Raw genomic sequence first — 13,044 nt, forward strand, 5'->3', positions numbered from 1 at the left:
TAATCAAACACATAGCATGAAGCTCATCATCAAATTTCATTCCTATCGTAGTCAACTCATTTAGAATCCCCTGAAAAGCATTTAGATGCTCGGACATAGAAGACCCATCTTGATATTTCAACGAGCAAAGCTTCCTAAATAGAAATGCTCTGTTTTGAGTGTTGTTCTTCTCATACAGCTCACTCAAAATAGTCCACACTTTATGAGCATTAACTTCAGTAGCCACATGCTGATACACACTATTGTCAACTCATTGCCTGATTTTACCAACTGCCTTTCTGTTCAGCTTCTTCCAATTTGCATCTTTCATAGCCTCTGGTTTGACTTTATCACCCAAAATAGTGTCTTCATAATCATAATTACACAATAAGTCCTCCATCCGTGACTTCCAGATTGTGTAATTGGTAATTGTGAGTTTGATCATCGTTCCATTACTACTCAACGATTCTTCCATTTGAATTATAAAAGAATCACCACCAAACGAACTCAGCTCTGATACCACTTGTTGGAGAAATCGAATAATAGCACTTGTTTAGCAATCCAGAAATAGACAAGCTACAACAAAGGCCTAACAATTCTTTTTCCCCTTTTGTATAATCAAATAGACAGCCAATTCAATTGAGCATCAAACAATCAAAGAAACAGAGAGCAAGACACCAAGATTTTACGTGGAAAACCCAAATTAGGTAAAAACCACGGGACACTTCGGCCACTTAAATCATCCACTATATCAAATGGGTATACAATGTTGTTCAATACAAGTCTAGAGGTAATCTAATCAAAATTATCAATTAATCTCATCCTAACTTGTCATTCACATACATTATCATCATCACTAAAGATGGCTAACCAAATGGAGAAGAGATAAAGGAAATCAGAAGAAGAACTGTTGCTTCAATGAAGGAATTGCTGATTCAATGGAGGAAGAACTGCTGAGAAAGGGAGAGAGAAAAAAACAACTAAAATTACTGTGTTTTTTTTCCTTAATTAAATATGCCCTAATGGGCTTTATTAATTTGTTAGGCTCAACTGACCCAACAATTTTCCATAAATGAATATGAGGTTTGAGACCTTTCCTGTCCCTCAAATTTTAAACAAAAAACTTGAATCCGACTCAAAGTTTATCTCAAAATTAATGATCACATACCTACTAATATCATACTAACAGCTCATGATGACTATATATTGAATATGAGTATGAATAGCTACCAAATTTATGTTTTATTTGTGTGTTTTGTCTATTAAAATAGAGGTTTGGGGTTGGCGAATATCCCAACCTTATCATGTTAAAATCTGTACCACCCCTATTTGGTTCTACAAAATTATTAGACCCTATTTTTATTTACTATTTTTAAATTTACATATTTTGTATCATTTAATATTTTATTGACTATTTAACACATTGAATAATAAAATTTCAAATTTTTACTTTTAGCTAATTTTAAACCAATTTAATCCCAATATTTTAAGTTAATTATGCAGATTAATTCCCAACCCGAATTTGGTGGGTTCACATCATAAATACAGAATATGCCTAACATGAAATTGACATAAAATTTATAATAAAATTAAAAATGATAAAATGTGAAAACAAAATATCAAGATTTCAAAAATAAAAAACTTTCAGCCATCGTCTACAAAAATAAAATTTAAACATAAATTAACCATAAAAATCTGATCTACTAATCTTTAAAATATAGCTAAAAAATTTAGACCGATAAAAATTTTATTACATATCTTGGGTTTTTTCTTACACATCCAAATGAATAGTGATGTTTTCAGAATTATACAAGTGTTTGGATCTGTGTGAAAATTTATCAACTTTGTGAACCTTCTATAGCTGCTTCATTAACGGACTCAACATTCTTGTGGAGAATAAAAATTAAACAGGATAAAGAATGATTAAACAGCATAAAAGAATGATTTAAATGAGTTTCTCACACTAAAAACACTTGCATGAATCCGTGCACAGATAAAAAAAATATATATATATACAAAATATTATTTATCTATTAATATTTTAAATAAAACTAATATTAGACAATCTAATTAATTTAAAAACGATTTTAGTTTATAAAAATTATGTTTAATCTTAAACTTAATATTAACATATATATATTTTATCACATCGACACTCACTTAACTCCTCAATTGACCATCATCTTATGACTCACATTTTTTCATATATCTTTATTTATCTCATCGGCAAACCACCCACCAATCTTAATCGGCCTTAATTGATGACACATCTCTTATCTCTCGTTAAACTCAACCAATAACCCCCTAATTGTCATTTATCTTATGACTCATACTTTTTCATATATCTTTTTATCTCCTCGGCAAAACCATCCACTAACCATAATCTTGTAACTCACATTTTTTCATATGTCTCTTTATCCCTCGAAAAACACTCACCAATCTTAGTCGACTTTTTTTTACTCTCACTTCAACAAATTAACTTAAAAAATTGAACTTATATTGTTAAAATATCTCACGTTCATCAAATTTGGTGTTGAAATTAAAATATAAAGTCTTATTATCCCAGTTGGTTAAATGGTTGTACTTGTTTTGTTATGTTGCAATTTCGAAACATACATATAACAATTTTAATTTTATTTTTAATCGATTGAAGTTTATGGGTGGATCAACCCACAATTCGACTCAAATATCCATTTACTCTCACATATATATTCAAATTAACCACATCTCTCAACCCGTCAATCTGAACACTTTGAAAATTAAGCATTATTATATATATATTATTTAGTTAAAAAGTTGAACTTATATTGTTAAAATGTTTCACATTCATCAAATTTTGTGTTGAAATTAAAATATAAAATCTTATTAGCCCAGTTTGTTAAATGATTGTGTTTGTTTTGTTATGTTGTAAGTTTGAAACATACGTATAACATTTTTAATTATATTTTTAACCGTTTAAAATTTATGGGCGGGTCAACCCACAATCCGACCCAAATATTCATTTAACAAAAAATTAAGCGTATATTGTTAAAAGGAAAAAAAATCACTTAGACGTATATATTTGTACAACTAGTTCACTTAGACGTATGTACTAATAAAATGTCATTTAAATATACATATTATCAAAAATTGACTTATTTAACCTCTTTTAGTAACCATAGTTAATTTTTATTTTTAAATTTATATATTTATTAATTAAATATTAATATATTTTCTCTCTTCTTCTTTTAAATTAATTAAACCAGGTAATTTATTTCATTATTAAATTTTAATTATTTTTATATTAGTTTTTTTATTTCATCTTTATTTTTTTATCCGTTTTTATTTCTAATAAATCTTAAATTCTCAATTTTGAAAAAAATTTAACAACTTATTTATAATTTTATGTTTTACTATAATTTTTTTTAAATAATTTTTTTCTTATTTAATTTAATATGAACAAAATTAAAGTTAATAATTTTTTATTTAATTTGTATTCATTACTTATAATAATAGTAAGTCACATTGTTTTGTCTGATATTTGATTATTACTCTTTTGATGTTTGATGAATGAATTGCTATTAATATCTAAATATTAATTTATTTATTTTTGTGTTAAAAGATTTTTATTATTGAAAGTATAAGTCATTGTTATATTTAATCATTGAGATCATATAATTTTAAAATAATTAATAATTAATATTAATATAAGAAAAAAAACCATAAAAAAAAGAAAAAATATAAAATTAAAATAATTAATGTCAATGCTCATATATATATATAATAATAAAATTAAAATAATTATTAATAAATACTCATATAAAAATAATAAAATATTTATGAAAAAATAAGAATATAGAGGTTCATTTATTAATAAAAATGGATGAGAGAGAAAATATATTAATATTTAATTAATAAATATATAAATTAAAAAATAAAAATTAACCATGGTTTACTAAAATATTCTAAATGAGCCAATTTTTTTTTATAGTACGTATGATTAAATAACATTTTATTAATACATACGTCTAAGTGAGCTAGTTGTACAAGTACATACGTCTAAGTGAGCTTTTTTCCTTGTTAAAATTTCACTCGTTAATCAAATTTGGTGTTAAAATTGAAATATAAAGTCTTATTAGGTTAAGGTTGTACTTGATTTGTTATGTTGCAAATTTGAAACATACCTATAACATTTTTAATTTTATTTTTAACCGTTTGAAGTTTATGGGTGGGTCAACCCACAATGCGACTTAAGTATCGATTTACTCTCATATATATATCCAAATTAACCTCAGCTCTCAACTCGACAATCCGGACACTTTGAAAATTAAGCATCATTATATATATATATATATATATATATTCTAATTTAATATCAAGTGATAAGAGTCGGCTTAAAAGACTAAAATATTACCGATTCAAATTTAAAAACGATTTGAATTTAAATGAGTTGTCATTCTAATTCTTCTTTAATTCCTAAAAAAAATATATTCTAATTTAAATAAGAAATTGTATATCTGAGTAGTAAAAAGAATTTTAAATTTTAACTGAATAATTTACTTAACATTAACAAATAACAAATGCTTATGCAATCTCACAGTAACTAACAATATAATTCCAATATATGTATTTTGAAATAATACATAGTTCACTTTATATGCTATTAACACAATTGACTATATTGAGTTTCAATTCTCACATCTCATAAAAAAAAATACAACAAAACATCAATAATCCAACGGTGAAGAAGACTAACTACAAAATGATTAAGTCTTGAATAAGACTCGGCTTGCGACGAAATCCAACTCGAGATGGATTAGCATAGCGAGCAGAGAATGATCTCGAGAGAATATCTCTATCTTCATCATCGTTACATCCCGTCCCTTGATCAAAATTTTGTTCATAAGAATGCTCATCATAACACAATAGGTTCCGTTTGGATTTTCCTAGTGGGTGATCGATCATCTTCCTCTTTTCTCTCATCAGTTTTCTCCAAACCAACTTCCAGAACCGCCCGCCCCCGCAGTTGCCTACCTCCCCTCGATTGCGCTGCTCGAGCCTGATCGAATTCGAACGCTGCCCAAGCCTGACCGAATTCGATCGGTGCCCGGTTTTGTTGCACCTCCAAATTGTGGTTTCCATTGTTAATTGAGACGGATGATTTGAGTGATGGCTTAATGTAATATAGCAATATAGAGGGAAAATGAAATCAATATGAAAAGTAGCTGGGAAGGGAGCTGTATATTAAAGACTTTCAGGTCTAATTTGGCTAGCTGTTGGGGCCCTTATTGAAAGACATGGTTTATGTCTAATTGAGTGTTCAATAATTGTCTTGTCTTAATTGTTTGTCAACCTTTAAGAATTGTCTTTGTAATTTTATCCACATGAATTTGTTTGATTTGAATTTTATTGGGATATTTATTAAAATTCAACGATCCTATTATATTTTCTTTTAACAATTAAATTATTTAATTTATTAATTAAAATAATATAATATTCTTATTTTAATTTTATAAAAAATATTATAATAATTCAACTAATTAAAAACAAAACTAACTTCTTCTCATTATATAATTTTTTTAAAAAAAAAAAACTAATTAAAAATTCTCAAATATTCAACATCATCAAACAATTAGCTCATGTGAAACTTCTTCACTGTCTTTTATTTGAATCAAGATTCTTTTTAAAACAGATGGGCTAATGCAATTTTGAAATGAAGATAAGAAAGAGATAGTTAGGGTTAAGTAAACCAATCAAATTGTTCAATTCCAATTGAAACCACTCAAACTAAATCAAATATCAAATTAAACCAGTCAAATCAAATTTATTACAGTTTCTTTTTTTTACCAAACTGATCTCAATAGTTCGATTTGTATGTTCAACATCACTAACACCACCTCTCAAACCTACCAAATATTTTAAAAATAATATTTAAATAAGACAGGAACAAAAATCGAACATTAAACCGAAAATAATAAATAATATATTAAAACTATTACAAACTTAAAGATTTGTTAGTAGAACTGTTAAAAATATTAACTAACAGTAGACAAATTTAATTTCATAAATGTTTACTCATTTTTTATGTGATGTTTGTAAAAAGAATTTATAATGTATTTGTATTTTGAAAATTATAATAGTGATTAATAAATTATGTTACTATACTCATAAAATTATATATATATATATATATATATATATATATATATATATATATATATATATATATATATATATATATATATATATATAATCTATTTAATAAATTTGTCAATCGATCAAACTACGTCAACGATTTGGACCGGTATTTCAGTCAATAAACCGACCAAACCGAATCTCATAGATTTAATACCTATTTAAAAAAATTGAAAACTTTTTCCAGTTTACTTGAACATTACAAAAAAATATATAATAATAATAATAATAATAATAATAATAATCTCAATAAAAAGAAAGTTATATTTTCATTCATTTGCAATATAAGAAATGAAACGTGTTCAGGTTATCTTTTCAATCATTATAGATTATATATTATAGAACAATTTGTGTTTCTTCAATTGAGACTAGTTCAACTATACAGAGACAGAGAAGGGTTTGTTATACTTTTTTACTCTATTATAATTTTATAATAATAAATCAAATTAATTTAAATATTGAATTCACTATTGAATATGAAATAAAGAATCCATGTACAAAGAAGATTGGATTCATAATCGAAACTAAACCATAACTTTGGTTTCCTGGAGAGATCAACCAGTAGGAAAAGAAAAAAGAAATATTTTCAGCATCATTATTCAAATTATAGTGAAATTTTTAGCTTCATTATAAATTTTGATAAAATATTCAATAAACTAATAATAGAGCATCAAATGAGATCTAAAACCAACGAATTATCTAAAAAAACTCAATCCAAAACACCCAATATAATTTCAGCCTTGAGCCTACCTTGAGTTTCAGAAATCGCTATTTGCTACATGGAACGGCATATATATATATATATATACTCAACAAAAATACCCATCTTCATATATAGCAGAAAATTTAGTAGCAAAAAATTCAAGTGAAGATAACATTGATGAATCTTAGGAGAAAAACAATATTCATTTTCATGCATATTCAAACAACATTAATTCAAGAACTTTGGATAACATGGAGGATTACTTGTTATCGGGCTTGTCCTGCTCTTCATTTTCGGGGTCTTCTTCTTCCTCCTCTTTCTTTTCTTCCTCTTCGTCTTCTTCAGGAGGATCATATGGCATTGGAAGTGGTGGCAATGGTGTCTTCATTGGGCTAAATTGAGGAAATATATCTGGCCTCCTTCCAGGCTTGGGTCTATCCCATTCCTGCATATACAAAGTTTGTATTGATGTTTTGTTAAAAATTCATTATGTTTGCCACAAAATGATCAAAATAATCTGAAAAAATATTACACTTGACTACGATCAAGAAAACAATTTGTATACCAGAGGAAACCAAAAACGAATACGCTATAATCAAAACCATTACCGAAAAAATAAGAAATCTTATACTAAATGTTTTTTTAACTAACTTCTCGAATGAGATCGTGATTGTAACATCTTCAAGAAACATCTGACAATACAAACAACAGACAAAAGTTGCAGAAAGGTAAATAAGTATCACCAACAACCTAGATTGTCTCTAAGTACGGATGTTATATGATGTAAACACATGTAATAACCACCACTCTCATGTCGTAAGCACTCCACCCGAAGCCCCAAATACTCAAAACCATTACCTAAAAAATAAGAAATCTTATACTAAACGTTTTTTTTAACTAACTTTTCGAATGAGATTGTGATTGTAACATCTTCAAGAAACATCTGACAATACAAACAACAGACAAAAGTTGCAGAAAGGTAAATAAGTATCAACAACAACCTAGACTATCTCTAAGTACGGATGTTATATGATCTAAACACATGTAATAACCACCACTCTCATGTCGTAAGCACTCCACCCGAAACCCCAAATACTCAAAACACATCATATGAGCCAAAGAGATCAAAATGCAGAAGATTCATAATGTTAAAGGCACATAAAGAGCTTGTTTAATGTTGATTTTTTTGTTTTCTTTGTTTTTTCTTTAAATTTAGAATAAAGTCTTGTTTAATGAAAAATTGAATCGGGGTTATTTCAGTTAATGACTAAAGTATACTATGTATTTAATTAATATTTAAAATGTTATAAAACATAAGGTGAGGGTTTATAGGTTATTTTCAAATAATCGTGTTACATGTAGGTTATTAAAAAGTGGGTTATTTGGGTACAAAAGAAAAGGAAATCAAAATAGAGGGTATTTTAGTGTTTTTGTTTATGATATGAATAATGTGATTGATGAGGAGATATATATGGTTGGATGATGATCTCAAATAACCAAACAGAACAATGCATATAATCCTTCATTAAGGCTCAAATCTAGTATGAGTACGAAAAACAATCACAACACTATCTCTTCTTATCTTTGTAATGTACTCCATAGAAAAATAATGAAACAAAATCTTCATGGCTCAATTGTAGTTTCGATATGATAATCCCTTTCATCATTAATCAAGTAAGAAACATAAAGAAAAAAATCTGTGTAAGGGGAGGGGACTCTACAAACAGACCAGATAACTTCAAGGGAGGAAGATTATGCTCAAGTAAGAATATTTGACCAAAAAACATTAACTACTCACTACTTATAAAACATCACACCAATATATGTGTACTTCAAACACCTTCCTCAGAATCCACTTCTACATTTACCTCATATAAATTAGCTTCATTAATACATTCATGGAGTCTATTTCTTTTTCTTCTGTTTGCTTCTCCTTTTTATCGAATTTCGGTTTCAGATTTGTGAGAACTCTCAATTGCTCTCTTTAACATTACTTCGGTCTTATACTCCTCTACCTTTTTATTTACACATTTTCTAAGAACGAGACCCTATCTCCATTGCTACAGTATTCAGAATTGTATTGAACAATTTTGAACTTTCATATTGATTTCCACAAGTTGAGAATGTCAATATGAAGCATCTCAGATAATCTGCTGTACTTGCAGTTGGTCAATGGCTAATTAAAAAATTAGGGCACAGAACAACAGATTTCTTCTCAGAAAACATAGATCATATACATAGTCAGACTAAGATCAAGATTTAAGAGCAAAGTAGTTCCAGGATGAAACTCTAAGGCGGCTATTTATTTCCTAACGAAACCCTAGCTTTCTATAAGTCGAGAAGCACTGAATTAAAGAATTCATTTTGGAAATCCAACTAAACATGAGATATAGACATGAGAAAAGAAGCATACGATGGGGAAATCGAGGGGATTCCGTCGAGTTAGTTTCTCTTCATCGGGAGCCATACGAACCAAATGGCTTTGCCTTCTAGAGGTTCCAGCTAGTCCGCCATTGAAAAGCGCCGCCTCCCGACAAGGCATGAACATGGGTTTAGTGAAAGATGAACACTGAAGGCATGATGAAGACGGCGTTGAAGTTGAATTCAATGAAGGTGGAAGAATTTTGAAGAAAGATAAGCAAATGGACGCCATTTACAGCCCTAAGAAATCACCAATTGGCGGCTCCGCCCCTTCTAGGCTTTTATTCTTTCAGATAACCAAAAAGATAATTATAATAGAGACCAAAGAGAGAGATTTGATTCAAATAAAAAAAAATAAAAATGTACTTAGCAGCCACAGCCCTTACTCCCTCGGCCAAAAGTGTTTGTTAAATAAAATTATTATATATTTATTAATATTTTATCTTTATGTTTCTTAATAATACATAAAAGTATTTTAAATTAATAAATATCATAGGACCCATGAATGATTTTTATGATATCATCAAGAACTTTTGAAACACTCCAAAAAACAACATAAATTTTATGAGAGTTGGATGATGAAATCTTCATTTATTATCTAATACAAACTAAAGAGAAGCAAAATAACAAAAGATTTACTATTTTCATTGTGTATTTTTAATACAACTAATTTCAAGATTGATTGTAGTTTAAAAATCTTAATATGAATATGGTAGTGTTGGAATAGTTAGTTAGCGAACCTTGCAATATATTATATTTTGAAATAACGACTTTTGAATAATTTGAAAGAACTATTGATGTTAAGTCCAAACGCTTAAGATATCACTTAAAGTTTAATTTTAATATGGTAATTTATTGACGTACAATTTGTTGTCCGTAACCTCACATTTGTGTTGGGAAAAAACGTATATTATATTCCTTACTTGATTGAAAATTAGGAGCAAATAAAGCATAAGTAAAAGCGGAAATAAATAACACAATGCACACATGGAATTTTTACGTGGAAAAGCTCCTCAAATCAAGGAGTATAAACCACGGGACTTTACGTCCAGTTCAAGCTTCACTAAAATCAGAGTCGGGACTACAAACAAGGTATAACAACCTTTTAATACCGTAGAAAAATAAAAGGCATACCCAAAAAGATACAACTTTTTGGTCCCAAACAAGTCAAATAAAAACTTAAATTAGGAAGAATCTTTAAGCCCCAGAAAAACTCCGTTTGAATCTTCGATCGTGAATTTGATGAACCTGCACGGCTGTAGGCGAAAATCTGCTACAAGATTTTCTCTTTCTTCTCTCTTTTAATTTTTGACTTCTGCTTTTTAATGACGACTGCCGCTCTTTAAATACTAGAGCAATTAGGTTATAACATAACCCTTTAAATACTATAATACCCTAATGAATTAAAAGTAACTTTAACCTTATTGGGCCCTTTTCATAGTTGGGAGCCCAAACAAAACCCAACAAACTCCCCCCTCACAACTATGGGAAAGATGTTGTCAACCCGACGGTTGAACAACTGAACTTGAACTTGCTTAGTGGTAAAGCCTTAGTCATCATATCGGCGCCATTATCGTCTGTATGCACCTTTTCTAAAATCAACAACTTTTCATCTAACGCATCCCATATCCAATGATACCTCACATCAATATGTTTAGATCTAGAATGAAATGTTGAATTTTTCGCTAGATAAATAGCGTTTTGACTATCACAGAGAAGCACATACCTTTTTTGCACAATATCAAGTTCAAATAATAACTTATTAACCCAAATCAGCTCCTTACAAGCTTCCATTGCTGCAATAAGCTCATCCTTCGCGGTTGACAACGCAACACACTTTTGTAGTCTCGATTGCTAGGAAATAGCTCCCCCTCCAAAATTAATCAAATAGCTTGAAGTGGATTTTCTTGAATCAACATCACCTGCCATATATGAGTCGATATAACCATCTAAATTCGGATTCTCATTTCCAAGACAAAGTTTCATACTTGATGTGCCTCTAAGATATCTCAATATCTACTTCACCGCTTTCAAATGTTCTTTTCCCGGATTTGAAAGAAGCCTGTTGACAGCACCAACAACATAAGCTAAATCTGGTCTTGTGCTAACCATAACATACATAAGACTACCAACAGCTGAACTATAGGGAACATTCTTCATATATTCTTTTTCATCATCATTTGAAGGACTATATTTAGAGCTCAATTTAAAATGAGCCGCTAAAGGTGTGCCGACACTTTTAGCATTCTCCATATTGAATCTTTGTAACACTTTCTCAATATATTTTTCTTGAGACAACCATAACTTTTTTATCTTTCTGTCACGACTAATTCTAATTCCAAGAATCTGCTTTGTTTGTCCAAGATTCTTCATTGCAAAGAATTTCCCTAGGTCTTGTTTCAACATATCAATTCTCGTAGCACTTTAAACAACAATAAGAATATCATCAACATAAAGTAACAGAATAACAAAATCATCAGGAGAGAATTTTTGCACAAACACACAATGGTCAGAAGTAGTCTTTTTATATATGTGCTGCTGCATAAATAACTCAAACTTCTTGTACCATTGTCGTGGAACCTGCTTCAATCCATACAAACTATTATTCAACTTGCAAACACAATTCTCTTTACCCTTGACCTCAAAACCATCAAGTTGATCCATATAAATCTCTTCCTCTAAATCACCGTGAAGAAAGGCCGTCTTCACGTCCATCTATTCAACTTCCAAATCAAGACTAGCTTCCAAACTCAATATAGTTCTGATTGAAGTCATCTTAACAACATGAGAGAAAATTTCGTCAAAGTCAATTCCCTTTCTTTGACTAAACCCTTTGACAACCAAACGAGCTTTGTATCGTGGAGCTGAAGTATGATCATCTTGCTTCAGATTGTATACCCACCTATTCTTCAAAGCTTTCTTTCCTTTGGATAATTCTATCAACTCAAAAGTATGATTATCATGTAGAGGTTGTATCTCATCTTTCAAAAAATCAACCCATTTATGCTTGGATTCACTATCCATAGCTTCTTCATATGACTCTTTGGATAATTCTGCAAGACCATTCAACTGAGGAGTCTTTGAAGGTGTTTTTTGATGTCTAATCCCTTATTGTCTGCAGTATGCATCAAATGGACCACAATATTCACCACCATTATCACTACGAATGCACTTGATCTTCTTTCCGGTCTCTCTTTCAACAAGAGCATAAAACTCTTTGAACTTGTCTAAAACCTCGTCTTTAGACTTCAAAACATATACCCAAAACTTCCTGGAATGATCATCAATAAACGTTACAAAATAAAGAGTACCACTAATAGTTTGTACCTTTAAAGGACCACAAACGTCTGAATGCACCAGCTCTAAGACTTTTGACTTTTTTGAAGGAAGATTATGCTTGAACGATATTCTAGTTTGTTTTCCAGCAACACAATGAGAACATTTCTCCAAATTCTTCTCACTCAAACCAAAAATAGCATTTTTCTTAACCAACAGATTCAATCCCTTTTCACTGATGTGACCAAGTCTTCTGTGCCATAATTTAGAAGCATCTTTACTCCGTACAACATTCACACTATCCTTGCATATCGAAGTTTTCATTAAATATAAATTAGAATATTTCTCTCCTCGAACTATAATCAAGTTACCTTTAGTAAGTTTCAATTTTCTAGAACCAAAATTACTCGTGAAACCATCATCATCAAGTTTTCCAGTTGATATCAAATTCAGCCTAATATCTGGAGCATGTCGAACATCCTTAAGTAATA

General features: G+C 29.5%; 1 protein-coding gene across 1 annotated transcript; it reads right to left on the reverse strand.

Annotated features, from left to right (window-relative positions):
• Positions 1-6,959: 6,959 nt before the first annotated feature.
• LOC124911869 lies at positions 6,960-9,561 on the reverse strand. The gene is made up of 2 exons (XM_047452401.1): positions 9,270-9,561; positions 6,960-7,301 (listed from the first exon to the last, which is right to left on the reverse strand). Exons 1-2 carry the CDS (start codon positions 9,507-9,509, stop codon positions 7,116-7,118), a joined length of 426 nt encoding a protein of 141 aa, XP_047308357.1. The 5' UTR covers positions 9,510-9,561; the 3' UTR covers positions 6,960-7,115.
• Between the last annotated feature and the right edge of the window lie 3,483 nt (positions 9,562-13,044).

This window comes from Impatiens glandulifera, chromosome 8, assembly GCF_907164915.1.
Source record: "Impatiens glandulifera chromosome 8, dImpGla2.1, whole genome shotgun sequence".
In the NCBI taxonomy this organism is placed as follows: domain Eukaryota; kingdom Viridiplantae; phylum Streptophyta; class Magnoliopsida; order Ericales; family Balsaminaceae; genus Impatiens; species Impatiens glandulifera.

What these genes read in the sequence shown, in the direction of transcription:
- LOC124911869 (XM_047452401.1), bottom strand. Translation starts at nt 9,509, where the DNA reads ATGGCGTCCATTTGCTTATCTTTCTTCAAAATTCTTCCACCTTCATTG. An exon ending in ATCCCCTCGATTTCCCCATC is followed by an intron (nt 7,302 to 9,269) that starts GTATGCTTCTTT and finishes TTGTATATGCAG; the next exon opens with GAATGGGATAGACCCAAGCC.